We start from the raw sequence: 27572 nt of genomic DNA, 5'->3' as shown, positions 1-27572 counted from the left end.
TAGGCATTTTAATCCAACATAAGCAACTTCTTGCAAAAACGTTGCTTCCTTCATTTTGCAATCTGTGAAATTTTGCATCATCATTTGTAAGTTTGAATAAAATACAGAAATCAATGTAAAGATGACTATGTACCATCTATTCCTGCAATTTACTTGTAGGATTTCCTAAGCTAGAAATTTTTTGCCAAATTGTAACGCATTTCTCTGTCCAAATATTATTTTTTTAAAAAAGCTCTGAATAGTATGTAAGTTCTGTCATACAGAAATGAATGTAACAGTCAGTTCTGACACAAACATCAAGGATACTTGGTGAAAATACAACTTTTATATAAAAGTGTAATTTGTAAACTTAAATATTCTTACCGAGGATCTCTGTTATTAATTACTAGTTCAAGATTTTGCGCTGATGAAGAATCTATCATAGCTGTTTTCTCACTCCCCTGGAAACGCACCTTGAGTGACTTAGGAGCATAAACTGAATTTTGAATAAATTCAACATATTTTAGCAAAGCTGCAGCAGCTGCAAGACAGTAATACCTTCAAAAGAAACAAGCTTTAATGAATGTTAAATAGTGCTATTTAAGTACCACAAAACCAAGCAGTGCACTACAGAAATCACATTCACACTTCTGCTTGACAACTACTGGGATAAGCACTGAAAAAGCAGAACATTTTAAGTATGTTCTAACCCATGTACAGTGCACATATGTGCATGGTAAACCAAATATTCATGAATGTTTGACTGTCTGTACACTTGATAGCCCACCTCTACAAAGCTGCTATTGTTAACATACATATTTCAGTAGTTACACGTGACTTGAAATGAAGACCCAGGTCACCAAGTATCATTACTCAAAAGTGATGGTAAAAGGAAAACATCTGCTGAGGCCAGAAAGGCTGGCAATCACAGCTGTTACATTGTATTGTTAAATAAAGAAGGAAAAGGAGAATATGGAAGTCTATGAAAACTCAAAAAAAAAAAACCAACCCAGAATCTGTAACAGGCTTTCTATTTAAGTTTCTAGATATATCAGAAACACTGGGGGGCAAAAAAAAAAAACAACCAAAAAACCCCCCAAAAAACCCAGCTCTGTTTTATTTTCTGACTTTCGCAACAAGCCACAGACCTGTGTACTATGTATGTAAAAAGCTGTTAAAAACTTATCTGGACACAGTATGCTTTTTTCCTTATTTAAACATACTTTGACTGAACCTCCATGAAAACAGTGCTGAATTCAGATGCACACAATTGTTCTATGTATTCCAAACCCTTTGTTTCATTGAAGTATTTTCTCTGGACAGTTGTAAAAGTCACATTCTGTGAAGATGGGGTGAAAAGCAAATAGTTTAAAAAGTTACAGAGAGTTTTTCACCAGACAGATTTCCCTATTTTGCTAGTGATACATGTTTCCAAGAAAATCTATCAACCCGTTCAACTGTCTTTACAGAACTATTCATTCTAGCTTCTTAGCACAAGTAAGCCATACTATTGGAACTCATCCTTCCTTCTCTCTGGTAGTGAGCACATACAAAAAGGCTCATATGACTGCTTTAAGTCAATTAACATAGGCTTTTTCTTGGGTATTGCTTTTCCTCTCAAGAGCTAGCTAGTCCACATTGTGAATTTAACTTGGATTTGGATAAAGTTAATGACTTTTTGAGACGAGTTATTTTCATGCTAGCACTGATGCTCAGATTCAAAGTGTAGTTTTCCCTTGCCAAGGTTTAAGCCCAAAGGTAAAGCCTTTTTTAAGGTAAAGCCCAAAGGTAAAGCCTTTTGATAAGGTAAAGGCCTTATCAAGCCTTCAATGGTAAATAGGGAATAAAGATATGCAGGTTAATGTAACTGAATATGCACAATGCACCAGTGATTTATGCAAGAAAAAGAGGAGAGAAGTCAGTAAGGGAAAGAGGACTCATGAAGGAGCCATCAGCAGTGTAGACATGGAAACAATTCAAGTAGTAATTACTACAGTTTTTTAAATGTTCTGAGACTTGAATACTCATAAATTATGCATGCTAGTTCATCTCAGCCTCTTTCTTCGTCAGTGCTCTTTTTCCTATTCTGTGATACACTAGCCCCATCTATTTATCAGGTTGAGAGAACAAAGGAGCAGCAAAGGACAATGCTTGCTTTTTTGATCTCTGATTCTTTCCAAGGTTCAGTATTGCTCAAATTACTTCAATGCCACACATTTAAAACTTCCAGCTGTAATTACTAATATACTTAACTCTGTAATTGTCAGGATTAGAACTAGCAATGCTGAAGCTGCATTTAGATTATCCTTTACCGTGGTAAAATTTGACCCGAAAAATGATACAAAACACAAAATGTGGCTGTGTTTAAGGTTTCAGAAGTTGTAGAAAACTTTCAAATCAAGAATCAAAGTGATCAACAAGAACTCTAGAACAGGGAATGAAATTTAAGAGCTTACCTTGAAATGTTCTGTTATCAGACTGAACAATTTTGTTGTGCTCCCTGCATCACAAGCAGTGTTTGACATTATTATTTCTAGTGGTGTTAAAATCTTGAGTTTAGTAATAACCTGAACAAAAAAAATTACATAATCATCTGAATGTGTACATTTTTTCATGCACTCACATTTTCAAGATGCACATTTCATTTTTATTTTTAGTACTGTCTATTACAGAAGTATTTCTGTAGCTGCCAGGTGCAATACGTACTTACGTGTGTTAAGGCCAGGATAAGCTTTAAAAGTACTAATGGTCAAAAAAAAAAAAAAAAAAAAAAGACATTATACAACACATTGATAGCCGTTTATATTCTGAGTTACATCTACTTAGTCTCCTAATTAAATTTATGTTTTACTTCTTTGACTACTGTAAAGATGCTACAAGCCACATTATTTTCCAGCATGCGTATCAACAACAAAACCATTTAACTAAGATGTTTTACTAACACTGCTATTGCATAAATCAGTTTACTCTCACAATTAATGTTGAGTATGCAGTGCTGGTAGGCAGAACACCTGGCTGTAGACTTGAGTAAATTTCATTTTGAACTAACTGAGAAGGAGTATTTGTGCAACCATACAAAGCTGACCCTGCAGTTATTCTACTCCTGCCCAGCTCCCCCCCCTCCCCCCCATTTACACAGCCCTGCTCTCAAGAGTTGTTTTGTTTTGCCTGATGAAAATATTTGCAAGTTCTACTACCACCTATTGTCCAATGCTCTTCAAAGCCAGGCATCTCACTCGACATAGTCCAAACACTATTTTTCTGCAGAAAGGCTATTTTTCTTTTGCAAAATATTATTTCCTCTTTATCTAAAATCTGAGACACATGAAATAGCAGTCCCTTCAACGCTGCACGTTTTCTAGAACTTGTTCCTTTAACTTTTGTGAAATTTCTTCTATAAATTAAAAAATTAATTTCCCATTGGTCATAAGCTTTTTTAAGACAGACAAACAAAATAATTAGCCTGTAAGGGATACTGCAATTAAGTATGCAACAATACCTTGGCATAAGTTGTATTGTCTGCAAATTGTGACAATATGACCTCAGGATTTTTTAAGTCAATACTGGCCATTCCTACTTCACCTCTGGCAAGGCCTCTTCCTTCTACTACAGCTACAATAACTGATGCAACGGTATGAGCAGAGACTGCAGATGAGGATGTAGCTGTAAAACATTCCATATATTCAGTTACAAGCCACCACTTTACATTAACAGAATTATACTTTGCCATTCCAAGTTAAATATGTGTTTATATTCCCACATCTGTGGAAAGCCCTTTCAGTTTACCAAACTTCATTAACAATTAAAAACTCCTTACTTGCCATACCATACAGACAAGGCACACCTTCCCAAGTATGAACATCATAACCTGACATTAGAAGACTTACTGAATGCATTTGAGACTGTCAGAACTAATCACATTTCTGTAGCAAGTGAAAACACCACTTCTGAGTCACCATCTCTGTACTAAACAAAAAAGATGTTTACTACACTCCTAAAGGCATGGCTATTATTAAACATTTGCCATTTTAAAATCAAGACAATGCACAGCTATTACCACTAGTTAAAATTGGATATATTAATTGCAGAGAGATACTGTAACATAATATTCTACTAAAAGCACAACTTGGATCAAGGTGGCTTAGATCTCACCAAGCTAGGGGAAACAAATGTCTTTTTCATATACATATATATTTAATCTGATTTTACACTAAACTTATTAAACTATTCTAAAATGCATACATATAAAGTATGCTTGAGAACCAATAATTTGATTTTCATTTTCATGTTTTTTTAAGAAACATTCTTAGCATCTTAAAATTGCTTCAAATTAAATTTTCCCAAATATCACAAACTCAACTAATCTCATCTCCTTCTTCAAATATCCACCCATGATTCCAAGACACGCCTTACAAAAATAAATGTAAAAATTAAGATTAAAGCTCCTTAACACCTAATGTCTTCCTTTCTGAAGACCCTAAACCTCACTGTATTTTCTTATCTAGTCTTCTTTCTTTTCCCACGTAGATAAAACGCCCAACCCAGCTGCTCTAGCAATTTACCCAACATAACATAGCAAATCTACCTTGGGATGGTACTGCAGACCTACAATAAACCTGATGTTTATACCTGAACTGAACTCTATAGACCTATGATTCGTAATCTCACATTATTCAGATCAAAACAGCTAATTTCATAAATGGGGCTGTTCTGTGTTCAGCTATGGCTGACTGCAGTATAGTTGACTGGAGACTAATTTTGACACATTCCTTCATCTCACTCCTCCCATACCACTTCATACAGTACTGAACTTTAACAGCACCAAGTCAAAAAACAACTGTCTCCTAGTGCTACTGTTTTGGTGTTTAAAACCTAAGCTGTGAGCCAATAAGAAGCATAGTCTCAGAGATGAGGCATCCTCTGCAATCAGAACTGGCGGGGATAAGATGATGGACAAAATGAGCTGACCCTCCCGCTTCTCCCCAGCTTCCCTCTGGGTGCCTGCCATCACAGATTGTACAACAGTATGTCTTAACCAAGACTAATAAAGTCCACACATGCCAAATTATGCCTCACTACGTAAGAAGCACTGCTTTGAAGCACTAAATTACAGTACTTCCTAGACACAACATTTACCTAATGGGGTGATACCATTTTAATTCTGTGTACTGAACTTTTAATCTATGAAAGACCAAAAATATGTATATAGTGCTTCTTTTAGTATCTCAGCTAATTTTTGTTTCATCTTTGCAAAATGGTGTTACATTCTTCCAGATTCCGTTGGAGAAGCTACTAATGACATTTTGCTTGGAAATCTGTGACCCAAGATTGTCATACTGTGTTACTTAGATGAGGAAATGTGCAACCTGCTGAGCAATACTGAAGTTATGACCCCACTATGAAAAGCAATTGATACATACACTTTGGCATAATTTCTCAAACTGGAAAAACCTTTCACAATCTCAGTCATCTTAACTTTCAGCTGAAAGCCAAACTAAACCTTACAATAGCTGAATTTAACAGATTCTTTACTTAAACCTTCTTGAATTCACTTAAATACTCAGAAAAGACGTCATTATTAAATAACCATTAAGTCTAAAGTATCCAAAATAAGAAAAATACTTGCATATAAAAGGCATGCCCCATTTACACTTTCAAAAACATCTAAACTATATTAGGATTTGGTAGCATAGGCATATTTACTGATTTGAAACACCAATAAACTCTACCTGCTTCATAGTGATCATTTACATTCTTTTCCACCATTAACTTCCCTTGTTCTTCACTGAATTTGCTCTCAAGAAGCAACGGGATAAGAGCATTGTCAAAACAGGGAGATCCCACTGAAGAGGTGTAATACACCAAACCTGCCATTTTCTTCTGAGTAAACTCAATCTGTACCCCCAAAATCAAAACTAATTCTTACCAGAAATCAGGAAGGGCAAGATCAGAATTGGAGTTTATCTAAGAATTTAAGATTAAAAGGCTATTTGAACTGCAATTGGCTACCACCTGCACGAAATCTTTGATGCTGCACACACCCAAGCCTGAACTTTCATTTATTCTACCTGTGTTCTGTAAGCCACAATATGTCAGCAACAGCATTCCCATGAAGTTTCATCTGAGGCCTGCTGAAAATGTAACTGTTATTCTGAATCTTCTAATCAGAACAACCCCTGGCCCATAACATCAGCTGATCCCAGTACTATCTCTTCTTTTCAAAGCAACTAAAAGTTGAAGATAATAATAAGCATTTCAAATAAAGTATGATAATTACACAAATTTTATTTGGACGCTGGTTAGTTTTTCAGTTTGCCACACTACAAAAAAATACAGCAACCAACAAACTTTCTTCAAAATGTGATATCCTGGACACGTTGCCTTTACTACAGATCAATGAAAGACTGATCAAGGAATCTCACATACAATACAGCAAGCATAAACAAATGTACAGATGCACACACACAAACACAGAATCATATAATTGTTTAGGTTGGAAAAGACCTTTAAGACCATCAAGACCAACTGTAAACCCAGCCCTGCCGAACCCACCACTAACCCATGTTCCTAAGCACCACAGCTATGCATCTTTTAAATACCTCCAGGGATGGTGACTCCACCACCTCCCCAGGCGGCCTGTTCCAGGGCTTGACAACCCCTTCCATGAAGAAATGTTTCCTAATACCCAACCTAAACCTCCACTGGCCATTGCTTCTTGTCCTATTGCTTGTTATTTGGAAGAAGAGACCAACCCCACCTCGCTACAACCTCCCTTCAGGTTATAGACAGCAAGGTGGTCTCCCCTGAGCCTCCTTGGTGGCTAAACACCACACATGTAAAATCAGAGGAAACTGAAGACTTGGGTTTGTTTCACTGTTAAGTTGCATAAAGTCTAGAGAAACCTGTCCTATGGGTTTCAACATCATAGTTATTCTGATTCCCCAATTCCTGGAGTAGTCACAAAGAAAACTGTGGATCACAACAGCTTTAGAAAATTACAGAATTCATGTTAGTTGCATTTTGCAAAACAACAATTCAGGAGCAAGTAGAAAGCTAATTTGTATTCCCTACCAGGAATAAGTAATTTTTAAAAATAAATTTTAAAATAATTTAATTGCTTCAGAAAATTACCATTAAATAACTTCAAGAACACTAAAGACTCAATTGATAATTAGTCAGAATGTGAAAGAACTAACTTTGAATCTCTTTACTTCTGCACTACCAGAGCACAGAGTCACATAACATGGCACAAGGCATCATTACCCTGTAACACAACTTTATTCATAAGAAGCACTGCAAAATGTACACCTAATGAGCCACTGCATAGGTGTTGTTCTGAAAAAAGTGCTCTACACCTTTGAAGATGCCAACACAAAATGCATAAAACTTGTATCAAGAAACAAGCCCCTAATAATGATACATGATATACAAGCCCCTAAAAAGAAACCTTGATTAGAAACGTGCATAAATTCAGCCTTTTCAGCTCAGTCACCACACAAAAGCAACATGTCCACAAAAATAATCCCACTTTGGACAATTAACAAAAGTCTGAATTCTAAGTACGTTGGTAACTTAAGCATGAATGCAAAGCAAACAACAAGAGGCTGCAATACCAAAACATCTAACCAGTATCTGAAGTAGTATTTTCCTCTATAGGTGCATCTTTCATTGGCAGGCATCCTCTGTCATACAGCGCATGTTATGTTTTCTGCTTTGAATATATTTCATTATCTTACTGTATCACATTAAAAATAAAGTATGTTTAATAAAATAATGTTAGAAATATAAGTAGGACTACTTCCTCTAAAAGCTGTTAATTTTACCTGAATATCCTATAAGAGGAGTACGGTTTCTGCAAACAGGTCTACTAGAAGAGAGGGGTGTTCTTCCTATACATGTGCTATTCAGGCCTTGCAGAGAAGAACCTGTGAGATTCAATGTGCTAGCATTTTCTACACAGGAACTTTTGTCCCCGAAATATGATTCTGGTGGGGGAGGGAAGAAAAAAATTAACTTTTGAAAGCAGACACATTAATTTTTTTATTCAGAAAGCAATATATAACTATACAGCTTAGAAGACTTTTTTTTCATACCACAGAGATATCCAAGCAATAACCTTTACTGTCATTCCACAAAAGCTCTCCAAAAGTAAAACAAGTCAGTCTGTTTTCAAAACAAGTTTTTATCTATATGGTTATCTTCAACAATGGCATTACTTGCAGCACCAACAAAAATCTTTGTTTACGTTGCTGGAGTGAAATAATACAACAGAAGTAACTTTACAATGCATAACTTCATGTCCTAATGAATTCCAGATTTATGAAAGAATGCTCTACTTCAGCTCTACCTCGCATTTGCCCATCAGTTGTAAAATGTGTATCTGGAACTGCACACATTTATGAAAAATTTGTTTTAAAGCTCAGCATTTTTTTCAGAAAAAGGACAATAAAAGAAAGCAAAGAACCATGCTCAAAAACACCTCTGCTTGAGAATGATCTCCCTTTGAATTTACAGGGTTCAACTCTCAGAAATCATAAAATAATCTAGGACATGTTTGTTACCTACAGTATCTTAAGATTTACCTACATTTTTAAGTCCTGTGAATCTTTTTTTCCTCGTATCAGATCACTATTTAGTTTCAATAAATTATTTGAAGTATTTTACTTATTTTCAGTACCCTTGAGATAACTAAAAACAACATCACATCCTTAATCTATCTTGGGTAACTGCTTTTCAAGATCAAAAAATGATTAAAATATAAGGAGTTTTTCCACTTAAAACTTACAAAATTCCAAGTATTAAAGAGACACACAAACACAAATGTTTTTGTCCCTTCTGTTACATTAAAAATAGATCTACAAGATAAAATACTTCAGTACTGTTCTCAGATGACCCCTTGACTGCATGACATTTTCTCATGGTTGGTACAAAAATATTCACAGTATTGTTTTGGTGAGGTAGGTTGGTTGATTTTTTGGGGGGTGTGTGTGATTTTTGAAAATCTTATGAAACTGTGACAGCTGAAAAAAAGCGTTATTAGTTCAGATCGTTAAATATTTTTTAAAAAGAGTGCACAATTCAGCACTGCAATACATACAGATTATTTTAAAAATAGCATTCACTTAGATTTTGGCGTAAGTTCTCTCAGAGGTTTGGGAGAAGAGACTCTGCTGTTAACATGGGGAAAAAACCCACACTTTGAAAGACCAGATGAACCAAACACCTACAGATATTTTTTAAAACCAACGTTTAACACATAAGTTGTGCCCTGCTCAAATCCGCATTCTAGGTTTTGTAGGTTTTGTTTGTTGCTTGGGTTTCTCCTAGGATTCACGACTGATCACAACCGCATTACCTTCTTCACATTTTATGCATACTAGAGACGTGTGTACTTCAGAATGCACTTCAGCAAGCGTTAAAATTATTTCCAATTCTTTCTATAGCTTTTCCACCGAAAAAAACCCACAAGCTGAGCTACGTTTTCCCGCCTGCCAAGACACTGCCTCTGCCGGCAGGTTCCAGCCTCCGGACGGGGCGAGGCGGAGGCTCGCCGTGCCGGGCTGCGAGGGGGGGGGGGGGTCGGGAGACGGGCTAACGGGCCAAAGATTCCGAACCACATCAAACCCCAAAACCAGCCAACCAAGAAACCAAAGCCCTTAACAACGGAACGTGGTTCAGGTCCCCAGTAAAGCAAACGTCTCGCAATTCCAACCAGCTTATTGACCCCATCGGGGAACTCAGATACTGCTATCTAAAAAACTTACACTAAGAAAACAATAAAACTTTAAATTAGTGCAAGAAACGACCACCCTGGCTCTGTCGGGGTGAACGGAATAAAAAATAATAACAAAAAAGAGGTCGCCAAGACAAAGGGACGCTGCTCCCCCCTTCCCAGTACCGCCGGTGCGGGCTCTTTCGAGGCCCGTCCCAGACTAGGGGGCAGAGGGCAAGTAAAGGGATGAAGGCCCGGACAGAGACGGCAACGCGGCACCCCACCTCCTCTTCCCGGAGCCGGCGGCTTCACCCTGCCGCCGCTGGTGGCCCGGCTGGGAGCGAGGCCTTCCCCACTGGAGCCACTCGGCCTCGCCGCGCCGCTGGAAAAGGCGTCGGTGCTTCCCGGCGTCTGCAGCAGCCCCAGGGCGTAGCGGGTCGTCGGCTCCGCTCGCCCGCCCAGCCCCGACGTGGAAGAGCCAGAGGCCGTATGGGACTCTGAGGAGGTCGCCCACCCGCCCGCGCTCGCCTTACTGCTGTCTTTTAACATGGCCGCCTCGCCCAGACCAGCCACCGCACCGAGCCCCGCGGCGACCCACCCGCCCCTCAAAATGGCGGCGGCCGGAGCCCACGGCAAACGCGTGCGCAGACGCCTTGCACGCGCACAGAGAGAGCGCGCGGGCCGGGGCGGGGCGCGGGTTCCTGGCTAAAGGGCCACGCCGCCGCGCCTGAAGCCGGTGCCACGGGCAGCGCAGCTGCTGGGCAGGCAGCGAGGCCCAGGCAGCAGCAGGGGAGGCTCTTCTAAAGGGTAACGCGCTTACACAGCTTGCCCTACACCCGTTCTTTGACTTTCAGAGACTTTCCACAGGGGCAGCACACCCTTCCCCCTGCGCAAGAGATCCCAGTAAAAAACACAGCTTGTTTACATCTAGAATGGTCTTAAATATCTGGCCTTCTATGTGCACTTTTGAACGCTGGAACACTGCTTTGCATGTCAGCACATAACGTAACATGTTAACTGCTTCAATTATCATTTTGACTAGTCAAATTTTGCCTCAGGAATGTAACACACCTGCATTAAAATACACTTCAGGCTGAAGCCAGGCCACAACTGATGGCTCCCAGCTCCAGAGAACTGCTCAGCTACAGGCCCCCAGCCGCCCCTGTGGCCCTCCAGCCGAGTGGCCCCAGTCAATTGTGAACCCCAATGTCTGAACCTCTCGCCCCACCGCAGCACAAAGGACTCAGTCTGGCAGCTGCTTGGCCCTTACTGCCACCACCCTGAATGGCGAGTCCCACGTCGGACCTTCCACAAGCCTTCCAACTCCTGAAGCTGGTCTTGGACCTTCTCTTCTCTGACAGAGATCCAAGTTCGTGGCAAGAAAAGCAGAAACAAAAGGGACATCCGTCTTCCACCACCCCTTCTTTCCTAACAGCCACAAACGGCAAGGCTGAGTTCACCTAACCAAGTGTCTCAACAAAGCTGAAAGGGAGCATCCTTGGAATAAAGCACATGCCTCTGGACTTGACCGTGTTCTCAGAAGGCAACATAATAGCTGCCCATTCACCCCATGCACACACAGATTTTCATTTAGTAAACGTATCTACAGACACACAATTTTATGTATCCAAATTACTCATTATCCTTCCACAAATTCTCATACGGTGTCTTGCCAAATTTATTGTTGGGAATGTCAGCTATGCTATAGCACTTAAGATGAAGTGCTAAGATAATGTCAGGAACTTTCCATACAAAGATTTCCATGGGAAAAAAAAAAGTTATTGAAGTACAAATTTCTGAAAGCCTTTATTAAAAGACCTATAACCCAAGACTCAGAACAGTAAATTAATTACTGCTAAGCTTCTAACTACATGGGGGGCGGGGGGGGTGGGGCGGAGGAATCTTCAGTACTTTTAACAAAAGAAGAGGTAGACAGTAACACCACCAAAATGACAGGAGTCTGAACATAAACACACTGCGCAGCTGATTTTTTTTTCACAGTACATCTAATAAAAATGTTATTTTGTTTGCGTAAGAACAATTGTGATGACTCTCCTACAAATAAAATGTGTTAAAAAAACGATGTAAAGAATATTCTTCCATTCTTAGGAAGTTTTTGGTTTGTGCACATACTCACCCTTTTTTTAACCTATCATCTTTTAAGATCTTTACAAATCACAGCTGATTTTAGGAAATGAAGTAACCAGACCTTCCCCAGAGAAAAACTCTGATAGTATTAACGGGTTTTCAACCTACAGTGAAATGTTCTACACTGTCATATAGCATCACCCACACGTTAATTCCCAGGGTGTCTCAAGCCTATACTAGATTAGAAATTCTGAAGAGGATTCTATTTTGTCTACACAACATGGAAAAAATGGCAAATTCCTATGTACTGAACATTCCTATGTGCTTCCTTAGATCAAAAGAAGTGGCACTTGCACAGGTAACCTGGAACAAGAAAAATTTTAAAATTTTCTGTTAAACACTGCAGTCAGATAAAACCTGATCCGTGCTCTCATTCCCTCACACTCAACACAAAACCTACTGTAACTTTCTTCCAAAGCCTGAAAAAGAAATTAATTCCAGACTTTGACCAAAGAATTCATCAGGCAACTGGACAGCTAAATCTAATTATGCTCTAGCAGGGTTTTTTACCTTATCTAAAAGCCCATAGAGAAGGCTTTAAAAATTCATTAGAATTACTTGAGCATTCATTTTCTCTGAAATCTTCTACAGATTAAGGTCTACCAAAAAGTTACTTTGTGCCGTTCCAGCTAACTCTACTAACACAAATAGGCTGGATAAAACTAACCAGGTGGCCTTTAGAGCTGTGTTTAAAACTTTAGACCTTCCTTAAGTACAGAGATTATCAAAGACTTCCTCCTCTTCACAATTACATTTTACCGCACATTTCAACTGAAATACCATTCAGTCTCAGCCAGGGTGTGTGGAATGTACATTAAGAGGCAATTTTAGGGCTTCTGTGAAAACAAAGAGGACTTCATCCTTCAGAGAACAAGTATTTTCCAGGGTTAGTTTTATTCTCAATTACACCATAATCAAGTTGGCAATTATCATCTTAGGAGCTATGAAAGCAGGATTTCAACCCAGCAATGAATTTAGGATCAGCTCTCAGTTACAAGTCTGTCCTATTAAGACCTTCTCTGGAATGCTTTATGTTTGCAAGTTTCACTAAACATACTTGAGATAGATTTTGCTGATACTTGAAAATGGAACCTAAGGGACTCATTAAAAAATGAAGACATTTATATACTTAATGGAACCATAATTTTTGCTTTCACCGGTACCAATTACTATCAGAAGAAAAAGCTTGTTTGACAGTATAGAAAACTGATGGCAAATGTCAACAGGATGAATTAAATGCACATGTGTATGGCATTAAGTGCATGGCTTAAGTAGGGTTTTGTTTGGCATTGGTTTGGGTTTTTTCCCCCCATATTCTTTTAAAGTGCTTTGTGTGACCCACCACCAAACATGCTTGTGTAAAGACATATGCTAGCATAGTTGGTATCACAGTAATACAAAAACCAAGCATTCACACTATTGCTTTGACTTGAATTTTTCTACATCTCTTATATACAACTAAAGAACACGTTACACTCAGATAATTAGAACCAGCCTGTTCTGATAGTTTACAAAGTGAAAAAGCCCACAGTAAAGCTACTGCTTTACTTTCATAATGTAAACACATCTCAAAAGTATATGCTAAATTTCAGAGATGAGATTACTTAAATCAATAAAACCAAAGTAACTGGGCATATCAACCTTTTTTCTCTACAAGGCTTAGCTCACAAGCTCAGGCTGTATATTTATTCTTCGAAGGACATCTTCTGGCATACAAAAGACAGGATTGACGGCCTTAATCTGTTCTTCTCCTAATAAAGATAGTCCAGCAATTCCAAATAAGGTGTGAAACGGATCCACCTGGGAGAAGAAAGAAAGTTTGTGTCTGTTTCCAAAAGCCAACCAGCTTTTCATTTGTATGGAATGAAGCTTTTGCTTGCTAGCAAGAGAACTGCAAATCTCCGTGGCTGGAGAAGGCACCACAACTGAACAAACTCCCATTCGTGCTGACATGTGTTGACAGGTAAGACAATTTCCACAGCGTGCATTTACAGTACTATGATTTACTGAGAGACGCTTGTCAATATCAAAGCCAGAAAAGCATTAAGACTTTTAAGTGCTAGGCTTTTCTTGGAGAATTCTGAAAAGGGAAAAAAAGTCTTTCTGTGAGCTCTTAGAAATACAAAAACCTTCCCATTTCAAGAACATCAAAACACTTTCCAAATGACAGACCAGAGTCAAGAGATTCGTCCCCCTTCCCCCAAGTGGGAATAGTGTATCAGCTTGCAAGGAAATAGAAAGCTACTGCAGTTTTTAATGCATTTGTGGAGAAAAAAGAAGACATGATCAGCTGCAACAAAAACAGCTAAGACTTCCCCTTGACAGCTGACAAATAAGCAGCAAAGCGTTCTATAGGAATTGCACTGAGGTCTCATAACACTTTTAATTCTACCTGCCCATCACCCTTGAAAGATAGGAACTTTACTTGCAATTTTACCTGGACAATCTCAATTACTTCCACTTGAAACCAGAGAACAGACCAGCTAAACGATAACCGCTCTCTCAATCAAGCAGAAAATCCATACCACCAGCCTCTTCACAATGTTATCACAAAAGCTTCTTCCTCCCTCATCTAGACAAATGCCAGTGAGAGGATTTATTCAGTTGCTGGGCTGGCACAGGGCAGAAGTTAGTGTCTAAGGATTCTTAATAAAACTTAAGACTCATTCAGATCAGGCAAAACCACCGAGAGAGTTGAAGACTACTTAACCTGCACTGGACTCTAGCCTGCATATCATTTTAAAAACAACACAAACCCCAGAACATCTCACACATCCCCCAAAAACCACCATCAAACACAGTATTTTAGTAGTGATCTTCCAAGTGTGAGAAATTAATTTGTGTGGTATGTGTTATGGGAACCAAACCAGAATTTTTAAGGAGCAACAACTGACTTCAGTGGCAGATACCACAGTGCAAGTGCAATATAAAACATGTGCTTCCTAAGTGAGTCTTCAAAGACAACTCTACCCTATTGTTTGCTTCAGAGTAAACTGCAGGCTCTGCAGAACACTTACACCTGGATCACAAGTGAAGTTACACTCAAATGATAAAACTTACTTTTTCAGTTGAAATGTTCAATTCAGTACATTTTATGTAGTAAAGGATTCCTTACCATATCTCCTGGTCTGTCAGCAAATCCTCCAGTCTCCTCATCCTGGCAAGCCAAAATAAAGCAGCGCAGTTTCTCTCTGTCAATCCAATGTAACCTGCCAATCATCTTCAAAGATGCTAGCACCCACCACGAGTAACATACATCAGGTAACTGCCAAGCAGAGAATATTATTATTTGATTTTGTTTTAAACACGACGCTGCAAATTTTATTGGTGATTCTGCAGATTACTAGGTGTGCTGTCATAATAGTGTTGCAGAGAAACACCAGAGTTGCAGAGTTTCTTTGGGGTTAAAGAGAAAAAAATTCCTGGATGCAGTCCCTTTTCAGAGGACTTCCTTTTTTTCCAGGAAGGAAAAGTCTCTTTTTCAACTCTCTTTCCTTCAAGAAACAAAACCACAAGAATGTGATTTTGAAACAGCTTTCACATTCTGCGAGAAAGGCTGAAAAACCACAGTGCCTTTTTCAGAAGTACAAAGAACTTCACCTCAACTAGTTTCATAAAAAAAGCTACAGTACTATGCACCAAAAACCAACTAAACAAAATGGTTGGTTGGTTATCTATTTGCCAGTGGAGATTATCATAGCTACACAATTTCCTAGTGTGATGCGAAACACTAAACACCCAGGATTTACATCCAGTACAACAGTAATTTTTGTACAAATCCTAGAGAAGAGATCATTCCCAATGTCAGAAAATACTCAAGCCCTGATTTAACAGGAACCTGGTTCAGGTGGTCAGCAAGACATAATTCAGCACATATACTTTCTTGAACGGAGGACTCAAACTAAGCACAGCTAAGGACTGCATAACAAGTGTTAGTCACAAACTGAAGAATCAAAATGAAGGCCTGACTTTGTAAAGTTTACTAAAAATTTCTCAGCAGTCATTAAATTTTCCAGAAGTACTTCAGCTTCAGAAAAAGTATCTATTGAAGTTTGAACAAACAAAAGAAACCACCTACTACCTTCTCTGGTCGTCCGTTGAGACCTCCAGAAGGTAACTGGCGTTCACAAAGCCACCAACCCAGCAAGTCAACATTTATTTGATGCAACTGGTCGGTTATAGCCAGAAATCCTGTGCAACAATAGATCTAAAATTACAGACATAAATATTTTGTGTATTTAAAAACTAAGTATAGTTTGGCAGACTAAATACAGAAAGACCTCAAAGCAGGAATATAGCCATGCAAACACAATACAAAATAAGCACACAATTCGACTTTTAGTTTCAGTGAGTTTTACTTCTCCATTAGAAAAGCATGTTATTGTTACACTTGGGTTTGTGCAAAAGTACCAGTCACGCATCGTAATTATAAACCAGTAAGATTTTACTAATATAAGACACTAGTGCAAGGTTTGGAAAAAGATCCTCAAAGATCAGGCAGAGCCATACAGTTTTATTTTAAAAACACACACTGGGGTTCGTTGGTCAAGCCTGGGGTGCTCAAACTGATTTCTGCAGGCTGGATATGGCCTTCACAAAAATTTTGCATCCAGCCCATGCTCTGTTCATGTGTGTGCGCCCCTCAGTCTAAGGCTCGTGGAGAGCCAACTGAAGACCAAATGAATTCTCTAGCAGAAACAGTTTAACCCTGATCATTAACTATCCTGGCAATCCCACATGCACCTAGTCACATCAGGCTTATTACCAGCATGCCATGTACTGTATGTGCATTGATTAACCTCTGTTTATTTTTTAGAGTGCAATGGTCACATTTCATGCAGTCACTAAGAAAGCAGCCAAGCACAAAGTGCAAGAACCAACAGTATCAACTGAAGGCTGCTCATAATTGCCTGTCCTAATAAAACACACCCCTATAAAGCCAACATCCCACACCCCGCACACCCCGCCCCCGTAAAAAAAAAAAGCCAACAAAAGCACACATCAACAAGGATGTGGCTATCTAAGAATAGTGCAAAATAAATGTGACACTCCCAGAAAACTTTTGAACTACTGTGCAGACAAAGGAGTTGGCCTTTGCAGCATTTTAAGGAGCTTATGAACATGCACTACGTATCTAATCCTCCCAGGAAATGCCAGCTGCAAACACAGTGAGTTCAGCTCTGACTGCCTTGACAACTATAACATGGTCCAGCCATGTAGACCATACAGGCAATGGTACTGTAGATAAGTGTACCTTATCTTAAAGAGTGTTTTATCAGATTTAAATTATTTTTCCCATTTTAAAAAAAGGGTATGGGGTGGGTGGGTGTTTTTTAAAAAACCCAACAAACAAACAAAACCCCCACTGCTTTTTCTCAACAAAACACCTCTAATACTTTCATGTGTTGAGGTAGGTAAATCCTGGCTATGACGCTGCTCACCATAATTATGCAAAATAAACAGGTGATTTGCAACAACATTACAGTATCTTATTAAAGGTTGATACTGATTCATAAATTCAGGTTAAGTGCAATGATCCCTTCTATGAAAAAAAATAAAAATAGCAAAGGTAGTTTTTATGTAAGTTTTCTGCTGGAAAATGTCATTGAGATTTTCTTCCTTGAAAGATACCTTAATTTTCCAGTTATAACACTGCATTCTCTTCTCAACTAGATTTTACTGAGCATTTTTCAGAATTCACTGTTACTAGTAAAATACTCTTCAGTGCCTACAACAAAACATGATAAACATTCCCACGCCCGAGTTAGGCATCTCATCTTAAAATTGACTTTCCTCAAAAAATTAAACAAGCCTTGCATTAAGAAGGTTCACGTCTCATTTCTGAGTACATCACTGATAAATATCAAACTATACGTATACTGTTTTTACTGATAGCATGCAAACACTACACTAAACATCAGCTATTTATCAGTAAAAATACTATACAATTGACCTTTATGTTTCATTATGATCTGTGGCAGAGTCAGTGATGGATCTTGTCCAACGTCTTCATTAACATTCATTCCAAATTCTCCAAAAATCCTCATACTATTCCAACACCACTATGTGAAGACTGAAATACTCCTAAAAGTTGTTCCCTTATGGTCTTTTTTTTGGTTTGTTTTCCTAGACCGTACCTTCCCAAGTCTCTACTCATCCTAGACTTATCTACCTATTTGCCCATTTATTTTAACTAAGATACTAGCATCAGGCATTTGGGAAACAATAAAGGTGGATCAATTGACGTCACTGATAGATGCTGTAAACACACTTATAGACAGTATGTGATGCTTGCTCATTTAAAACATTTCCATATAAAGAAAACTCACCTGCCCTGCATGTGATTCGGAACCCGGTCTACAACCAAATCCTCCATCAAAGTTCATACAGGACAAAACGAATTCTACTGCTTTCCCCACATCAATAGCATCCAGTCTTCCCTGCAAGTCAGAAAAGCAACTAATGCACTTTATATTCCACCAAACCCATCAACTACAGGAACTTCAGGAGTAGCACAGAGAAGATTCTGTACTTGTGAAGGTAATGATTTAGGGCTTACCAGAAGCGCAAGAGTTGCTGCAGCACAGAAGGAGAACCTTGTATCTATTTCTCCTAGAATGTGGGGGTAGGAAATAAAATAAAGAGTTTTAATTTTTTTTTATTGTTAATTAAATCACCACTGAAAATATGGAACAAAACATTAAAATACTAGGTTTTACACAGAACAACTATCAGCCAAAAACTGCCCCTGTACTCTTTCCTCTTCCAGCCCACGAATTATTTAATCAGTAATTTAGAAAGTGTACACTACAACAAGTGACCTGTTAAGTTTACTGCACGTAAAGCAAACAACTCATTTCAAACTGGTGTACTGTCAGATATATAACCAAATCAACTAGTGGCAATTTACAAATAACTATAAATTTTAGAGTTCACCTGTAGCGCTCTACTAGATAATTCCAGAGCTGTGGACTCAAAAATACTCAGATACAGCACTTGACCTGCCTTAAATCTGGGCAGAAGTAGAAGCTATTTTTGTTTCAGAAGACTGACGAAAGTTGCAAGTTTTCTTTTGCATACTTATACCTGGAAGCTACACCTGTATCAGAAAGATTGCTCAGCAAGTCCATACCAATGTAGCTCTCCTAGCACAAACTCTGAGCAATTAATATTTGAAGTAAAAATTTAAAATTGAACCCAGCCACAAACATTCATTTTTTTGGTCAAACTGATCTAAGACACTTCTTCTTAAGAAATGCACAAGCTGAAACATAAAAAAAACCCCACATGCTGTTCTGAATCACACCAGCTATTGGACCCCTTCAGTTGTGCTGTAATGGCCTCTAAGAGGTAACAGTAAGCCATCGTGCATTCAGTATGTTTGTTTCAATACTTTAACAAGAAGGATCCAGCGAACTATGAACTATTTTAACACATAGCCTAACAGCTACCTTTACAAGTAGCATACATATACTGCCATAATCTTGATTGCTGAATTTTACCAAAACTATGAGCAATATGCAACAGATTTTATTAAAATGTAAGCATTCCATGGGGACAGATATTTTATATTGACTAAATATTTATGCTGCAGCTTAAAAATACCATCTTTGTTCACAATTTACGTGCAGAAACAAAATCAGTGTTAACAGAAGTTCGTAAGTACAAAGCCAGCTTTTCTCATTCCCATATAGTGAAAAATTCTTTCGCAGCCAACACGGATAAAGACCGTAACTGCCTGCCATTGAATGGCAAGCATAAAACATTCCCTATGGAATAGCATATCTAGCATATCCAAGTACTGTCAAGTTACAAATGGTCAAAAGTCATCGTCTTTAAGATCTGGACAATTTATTTGTAATACAAGAAAGGAACTGAAGTTTTTAATATTTATGAAAGGAATGAAACACAACTCTGCCCTTCACAAAACCTCCTTTTTCAAAATTCAAAATAGAAGTGTTCACATACAATACATAAGCAAAAAGACCGTCCAAGAAGACTTCAGTTCATGGACTTACATGTCAACCTAGTCACTAAATTTTAAAGATCTGAAAATTACCCCATTTGTCTCCAGCAAATGATCCATCTTCTTGTTGCAAGTTCTGTATATATTCAACAATTTTATTTACATCAACAACATGGAGACTATCATATAAGGTAAGAATCTGGAGAGGGTGGGAAAAAGACACAGTAACAATCAAAGAGAGGCAAAAATTTTAAAATTTTTTAAAAATTGCTTTTTAAAAAATCCTGGATTTATAAAAGACTTTAATTGACTGTGAATACTGTTTGGTAAGGTTTACTGAAATAAAATTTCATTCACTGCAGTTCATCTATCTCTATCTAAAAACTTTAAGAAATTCTCAAATGAAAACACAGGCAATTCAAGCTGACCACTTTCATGCTTTGCTCTTTCCAACTTCTATCTCTCTTTTCAAACTCATAATGAGGTTTATTTGTTTTTATGTTAGCATTATGTAGAACACAGATTTGCATTACAGTTAATTTTGTAATGGAATAATGACATCCTAGACTTACAAATTTGCAGTTTGTGCACTGCTGCTACTTGGATATATGCAAGTGTAAGTTAAGCAGCTAGTTACTAACACCACTAACAGTCCAAGCCCATCAGCAATGATTGGTTTTGAGTTATAAGACTTTTATTTACATTTAAAAATAAAATTAACAGAACCAAACTTCAGTAATTTAAGAAGTATGAACAATATGATTACACACAAACTGTAGAGTCAATATATTTCTGGAAGAAAAATATAGGTCATAGTAGCGAACACAAAGGTTTCTGAGCTAGCATTGATTTGAACCAGTGAAATCTCTATGACACAATGTCATGTGAAAACAACACCATTTCTGAGCCCCAGCTGGCTTTGTGGGTTTACTCATAACTTGCATAATCTGTAAAGACAGTAATTAAGAATTTACTATAAACAGCACAACAGAAAGACCAGTTGAAACCAATCAATATTATAGTGCCAATTCTGAAAAATATCAACTTCTATGACTTTGCACACCTAGGGTTAGCTGGAATCTTTCAATTGTTAAGATAAAATGTAAGTCTTATGGAGATGCAAAAAAAAAATGTACAACTCCAACAGAAAATATATAATCATAGTGTGCTCCTTAAAAAGCAAATCTGAACAAACTACTATTAACTGTGATCAAAGGAAGATATGACATGACCCTTTAAATATTCTGGACACATACACAGAACTAAATGGTGTTTTTTCACTCAGAACATGCACTCTCACTCAGAACATGCACTCTCACTCAGAACATGCACTCTCACTCAGAACATGCACTCTCACTCAGAACATGCACTCTCACTCAGAACATGCACTCTCACTCAGAACATGCACTCTCACTCAGAACATTATGGTTAAACACAAAAACTTTACATCAGCACTTGCTAACACTTTTTAATTTGCATAAATCTAGAGCAGTTAACATGAAAAACACTTGATGTTACTAGGAGATACTATCTAAGAACTACCATCTCTAATAAGTAAAAGTAAGCAACCTCACATCATAGCCTTTTCTCCTTATACTGGATTGTGAAAGGACTGATTGGACAGTCTGGAAAACCTCAAGCTTCACAACATAAATAAACTTTAGCTCCAGAATTACTGGTACGCTGAGAACCAGGAAGCTAAAGTAGTGATAAATGTCAACTTTAGAGCAGATAATACACAACACCACTCATCACCAACTCAAGAAAACAGCATTTTTCTGTCCTACCCAAGGGTTTCAAATCCAACACACTTTCTTCCTAAAACTGGAAGCTATCTTATTTATTTGTAGCACCCTTTAAATATTTCTTCCAGAAGACTGGACTAGAGATACAGTATGCAAGCAATCAAGCAATTGTTCAGAAGTGTTTGAGACTTTTTGGTATTTTTTCCCATGATGGTTTGCAGGAGGGGGGAAGGGGGGGGGGGGGGGGAAGAGAGGGGGAGGGGAGGAGACACATGAGAGTGAGAGATTAAATCTATATTGGAGATAATTACAGTGAAAAAATAAGACTGAGAATCACTTATTCTCAGGGGAAGCGTACTACCAAATAAAATGCTCAACAAACTGGTATAATTTTAAAGTTTTACACTAAAAAAACGTATTTGAGGAACACAACAAGAACAGAGTACCACAATTTTTCTTTTGTACAGTACTAAAGTGTAAACACACTACACAATCATGCATGTTACATAAATTATATAAATACTACATAACTATCTATTAGTGCATTATAATATATAAGAATCATAATATAGTAATATATACATTAAAAAATAAAATCCAAAACTTTATTCTGGTCATATGTATGTTTCACCTCAATGTACACTAAGAACTTATAAAATCCAAAATTATCTACAAAAAACTCCAGTAAAACCTGTGACTAAGAACTATTTCAAGACTGTCACAAAACTTACCAAGAATGCAGTCACCATTAAATGATCATTAAAAGCACAACGTTCCTAATTCTGACAGTTTTTTAGGAAATTATACAGCTAAATCCTGAAGTTTTTCCCATTAGATCATTTTTTTTTAAAGTAACATACTGGAAGTTTTTGCCATTGGCATCCAACAGCACCCACGTTCATAAGGCTTCCATCATCAAAATAATTAAGTGTTTTTTTCTAAAATTACCCTGTTACATTTACCTGGATGGCACTGAGGGTATACAGAAGATGAGGATCATGACCTATGCTGGCACTTACTCCACCACATTCATGTTGACATGATCTGATGAATGACAGAATTTCTTCTTTGTTCATTCGGTGCAGCTGCCCCATGAGATCCATTGCTGTCAGCCCCCAGTACACACCACTCATCCTCAAATATTCCGACATACAGTATTCCTAAGTAGTGGATTATTTTAGTTCTTAATCAGATAAGCACATCATCAACAAAGAGCAATGAAAAAAACATTTACAAACTGTAATGCACCAACCATCTTCCATCCCATTAACAACTTACTTCGTATCAGCCACTCATAAATATTCTGTACACACATGCATACGTACAGGCACACACAGGTATACAGCTACGTGTACTACGTTCCCTTCCTCCCGTTATTTCCTAGTTCAAAGCATCAAGCTCAATATCAAATTAAACCTGTACAAGCAGTTAGGCACCGATTCACTTCGGCTCATCAGCTATCACCTTACCCAAACTACTGCTCAAATTACCACCCCAACTAGTCCCAAAAATAACAAGTTAACATTTAATGAACGTTACAAGCATCCAAACTCCTACAATCTAAAGTTGCACTGGGAAGTGAAATTTCATACCGAGTTCTTACACAGATCACACCTCCTACAGAACCCATCAACATTATTTTCTACGTGCAGAACTTTTAAAGCACGAGAGCAATCGTAAGCAATAGCGCTCAGAGTCCTTTCGTGGACTGCAAAAGCAACCGCAACTCCTTCTGACGAGCAGTTACTGCTGCTTTCCACCCGGTGGAACCAGCACCCAGTTCTCGCAGGCTACACCCCGTGCCCCGCGGCTGCGCGGATGCAGCCACGCTCCCCTGCGTCCTAGGGGATGAAGAAAGCACAAGCAGTTCATTTCTCAGGTCTTAGAGTAATTCTAGAGCTGAACTGATAATCTTGAAGCTTATACTCAGCTAATACACGCCGAAACTCATCACGGACCTCGGGAAACCGACTGCAGGGCGAGAAACAATTAGCGTGTGCGCGCACACCAGGCCCTTGGCTCCGAGCATGGAGGTGGCGGTTGCCATGACCGTTAACAAAAGCATAGCTGTACCGAAACAAATCGATACCTACGTAATCATCTTTCTTCGTTCCATACGAAGCGATATAGTCCGCGTGCTTCTCCGAAAGTAACGTGTTCGGGGCGTCAGGTTTTATTATAACATCCTTTTGCGACGTCCCCTGAAAAAGCACCGACACAACGCGAGCGGCACGGTCAGCCCGAGGGGTGCCGGCACCCGCAGCAGGGCCGCTCGGGGGCTGGGTGCGCGCCTCCCGCCGGCGCGGCCCGGTCCCGCCACGCCCCGCCCGCGGCCCGAGACCCCCAACAACGCCACGACACCCCCCCCGGCTGGCCCGAAAGAGGCCGGGGGGCAGGCGGAGGTCCCGGCGGGACACAGGCCCCGCGGACGCGGCTGCCGCGCCACCATCACCAGGTCCGGGCGGCGGGAGCGCTCCCGGGGCCGCTCCGCAGCCGGCGTAGGGATGGCCGCCGCCGCCAGCCCGCGCCGCCCCCCGACCCGCGGAGCAGCGCGGCGCGACCGGGAGCCTCTGCGCGGCGCCCCGGAGGCGGCGGCGCGTGCCTCCCCACCACGGACACCCGTACCCACCATGGCCGCCGCCCGCACCGGAAGGAGCGTCGCCCGGCGGCGCGGGGCGGGGCGGGCGCTGGGCCCGGCAGGGCCCCACTGCGGCTGCCTGGCCCCGCCTGGCCGCGTAGGCGTGCGGGGGGGGGCCGCGGAGCCGGCGAGGGGCGCAAGCAGCGCACGCGTGGCGGGCGCTGGTACCGGCTGTCCTGCACCGCAGCGAGACCGACAGCGTTGGCTGTAGCTGCAGTTTCCTGCCGCTGTCACCGAAACCGGGAATCAAACCTCGTCACACCGCTGCAGCATTAAGAAGCGGGCGCGCCTTTATTGCAGCGCTGGGTGCTCGGGGGCATCTCCACAGATCAAGCACACCTGTGCAGATGTTACCGTTACATTTATATACAACAATTACAAGGTCGTAAAGTCCCAGTTACAATGATAGGTTAGCAATTTGCATATAATTGTAATATTTGCTGCGTAATCCTTTTCTGTTACTACACTTGTTCAGGGGAAGGGTCTTCACCTGGGCAAGGGTCTTCTTGACCTGTGGGCGTGATTTTTAGTATTATAATGAAGGTAGTTCACTTCAGGACACCTTAAGTTAGTTTTGTTGCCAAGTTGGACGGCTGGATATCGGCCTTGCCAAGCTGTCCAATAACTCATCCTATACACAACAGAACCTGGGTGCTCTGCTTATGCTCTGGAGAATAAGGACTAAGGGTATTATGGTCTATAGCACAGGGACTTCCAGTAACAGTCTTGGGTAACAAGCAGCAAAGCAATTCATACGTCATTGGTTAGTAAGTGCTAACATAATTCTAACATGGAGGTTAACTCCTTAAAATCAAAATGCTCTTATAACTAACAGTTACATAAACACAAAATATAGAAAGATTCAGTAAAATCTTAAAATAATCTGCAACACTGCTGCCTCAGCCCTACCGGAAAGCAAATCCAAGAACTTAGCCACAGGGCAGGTAAGGGTAACTGTCCTTTTGTTAAAGAACTCCACCCTTTGCTTCCTAATTAAAATTGCCTGGGGTGATGATGATGCTGATTACCAAGGCTGGATGCTGGCACATGGAGCACACCAGGTGGGGAACACCATTCCCATCCTGTACAAGTACCGTGTGTGACGCTGGCTGGTACAGAGCAGCTGGACCGAGGCCTGGGTTTTATGTATGTCAAATACCTGTCAAGAACATCGCATCGCTGGTCTTCCCACAGGTAAACATGTTGGTGGTTTACAGTGATTAAACACTTTCTTTAAAGAACTGATTTCCCAGGTGGCCTACCAGAGGATACTCCCGAGCACTGCAAAACCAATACCCGATGACAGTAATTGTACAGTCCAGCACTAAATCCAGGTGATGGAAGAGAGACCACAGCAAGACAAAGGCATTTTGGTGAGAAACTGCCAATGAATTCACAGAATTCTTGAGGTTTGAAGGGACCTCTTAGGATCAAGTGCAACCCACCCGCCCCAGCAGAGACAGCTAGAGCAGGCTGTCTGGGACCATGTCCAGCTGAGTTTTGAGTATCTCCAGAGATGGCAACTCCACCTCTGCCAGTGTATGACATCCCTCACAAGAGAGAGGAGGAAAAAAAAAAAAAGTGTTTTCTTGTGTTCCAGTGGAATTTCATGTTTTAAGTTGCACGCATTGCCTCTTGTCCCATCAGTGGATGCTGCTGAGGAGACGCTGGGTCCCTCCTCGTCATTGCATCCCATCACGAATTTATGCACATACATAAGACTAACCCTGAGCCTTCTCTTGTACAGGCTGAAGAGTCTCAGCCTCTTCTCATGTGACAGATGCTCCAGTCCCTTAATCATCTTGGTGGCCGTGCTGGACTCTCTCCAGTTAAGTCCGTATCTTGCTTCCACTGGGGAGCCTAGAACTGGACACAGTACTGCAGGTATGGCCCCAGTACTGCAGAGTAATTTGTTCAAGCAGCTCAGGGAACATCCATTCTGCCAGCACTGCCAAGAAGGGTCTATCCAAGGTTAAAAAAAAAACCAACACGATTCCTTCTTCTCAGCTGTTCTTGCTGCAAACATAGTTAAGTATATACATAGATGGAAAGCAGTAATAGGTTTAAGTACACTGTATTTGAAATAAACATGATTTTGGAAGTCTTTCTTAAGGAAAAGTTACACACTTTTGCTTGGAGTGAATCATCCTAATTGAACATTTACTCGCTTAGGTGAGTGCAACAGTGCAAAAGGCCACAATTCTCTCAAGCCAGTATCGTTACTATTGGGTAGTACCTAAATCCTCAGAACAGGCACACATGCAGACTGTAGCAGTGCAGGCCTTCACACTGCCAAACCGGAAAGGCTATTCAGCTGCTGTTCGCACAGCATAGTAGGAGCTGAAGTACAGCCACTAACATACTGCAGACACTGAACAACTTACCCAAAATACAAGTTAAGTGATGTGACAAGGTAAATTAATAAAAACCAAACACACTTCTCTTAAAAAAAAATATTAGAATGCAGCAATGACCATCAGACATAACATTCTGATTATCTAATTTTATAGTGAGAAAACATTGTATTATAAGGTTCTCATTTCTTGCCTGTTTTGTATTTGAAGAACTGATCACTTTGGAATGAATGCAAAATTATTAGAAAATACCAGCTTTGTTAATCAGGAATGAAGTGAGGGACTGGACAGGGAGAACAGAAACACTGCTTAATAATGTACAACGTAAAAAGATTTTGAAGGAAGGTTGGGGGTTTTTCCTCCATGCCTTTTTAATTCTATTGAGAAATGCACTAAAATCCTCTTCCCTGAGAACACAGAACACTACAGCAGTGCCAGATACATTTTATACATTTCTTTAAGCCTTAATTTTGCCAACAAGTTCACGAGCTATGACCATCCTTTGAATCTGAGCAGTTCCCTCATAAATCTGAAAAGAAGAATTGCAGTAATGTTAGCTGATGATTTTTTAACCAATCTATACTTCTAAACTTTCGTGGCACTAACCCTGTGTGCATTGGGATGTGCAGAAAGACAAGAAAACTGAGAAAATTCCAGTGTGACAGAGTAATACAGCGGGCTAAATGGAATAAATAGCGTACAAGACACTGAGAGACAGTCTTGTCCTCTCAGGTGCTCTTATCTTAACTCCGTAAGGTTCTCATAAAAATAAACAGATGTTGTGGGTGAAGAAGGATGAGGAAAATTCTTATCTGAGGAAGCAAATACATAATTTAGGTTTTACAAAGTAGGATTTAAAACTATAGGTGGAAGGGAGGAGGTGACTTGTGCCAAAGTGGTGTATTTTCTTTGACTAGCCTTTCAAGGTCATACCAAATATTCTCTTTGATCTATTTGTTTCCATTTCTTCTTATTAACTAGTACTCTTTCCAGAGCAGGGGTTTTTTTTGTTTTTTTGTTTTGTTTTGTT

At 39.7% G+C, this 27572-nt stretch overlaps 2 protein-coding genes and 1 non-coding gene across 3 annotated transcripts in view; all 3 read right to left on the bottom strand.

The window, feature by feature from the left end:
- The window catches only part of MSH4 (mutS homolog 4), a 33510-nt gene extending 20940 nt beyond the window's left edge, over positions 1-12570 (bottom strand). Inside the window, exons 1-6 of the mRNA XM_005244488.4 lie at positions 9976-12570; positions 7803-7964; positions 3479-3642; positions 2436-2546; positions 1203-1318; positions 364-537 (exon numbers count right to left, since the gene is read on the bottom strand). Of these exons, the coding sequence (XP_005244545.2) occupies positions 364-537; positions 1203-1318; positions 2436-2546; positions 3479-3642; positions 7803-7964; positions 9976-10240 (992 nt within the window). The 5' untranslated portion in view covers positions 10241-12570. The remainder of the gene's footprint in view (positions 1-363; positions 538-1202; positions 1319-2435; positions 2547-3478; positions 3643-7802; positions 7965-9975) is intronic.
- A 144-nt stretch (positions 12571-12714) lies between these two features.
- On the bottom strand, positions 12715-24301 carry RABGGTB (Rab geranylgeranyltransferase subunit beta). Its single transcript, XM_055815338.1, has 9 exons — positions 24180-24301; positions 23644-23751; positions 22513-22710; positions 19899-20004; positions 18399-18451; positions 18169-18279; positions 15921-16046; positions 14955-15104; positions 12715-13639 (listed from the first exon to the last, which is right to left on the bottom strand). The coding sequence occupies exons 1-9, from the start codon at positions 24180-24182 to the stop codon at positions 13499-13501; spliced, it is 996 nt and encodes a 331-aa protein (XP_055671313.1). The 5' UTR covers positions 24183-24301; the 3' UTR covers positions 12715-13498.
- Positions 23427-23509, bottom strand: LOC114014117 (small nucleolar RNA SNORD45). Its single transcript, XR_003557530.1, has one exon. It is a non-coding gene; the product is annotated as a small nucleolar RNA SNORD45 (small nucleolar RNA).
- Positions 24302-27572: the final 3271 nt, after the last annotated feature.

Source organism: Falco peregrinus, chromosome 10 (genome assembly GCF_023634155.1).
Source record: "Falco peregrinus isolate bFalPer1 chromosome 10, bFalPer1.pri, whole genome shotgun sequence".
NCBI lineage: Eukaryota > Metazoa > Chordata > Aves > Falconiformes > Falconidae > Falco > Falco peregrinus.
Note: the sequence above shows the minus strand (reverse complement) of the source record. Positions and strands in the feature narration are given on the sequence as shown.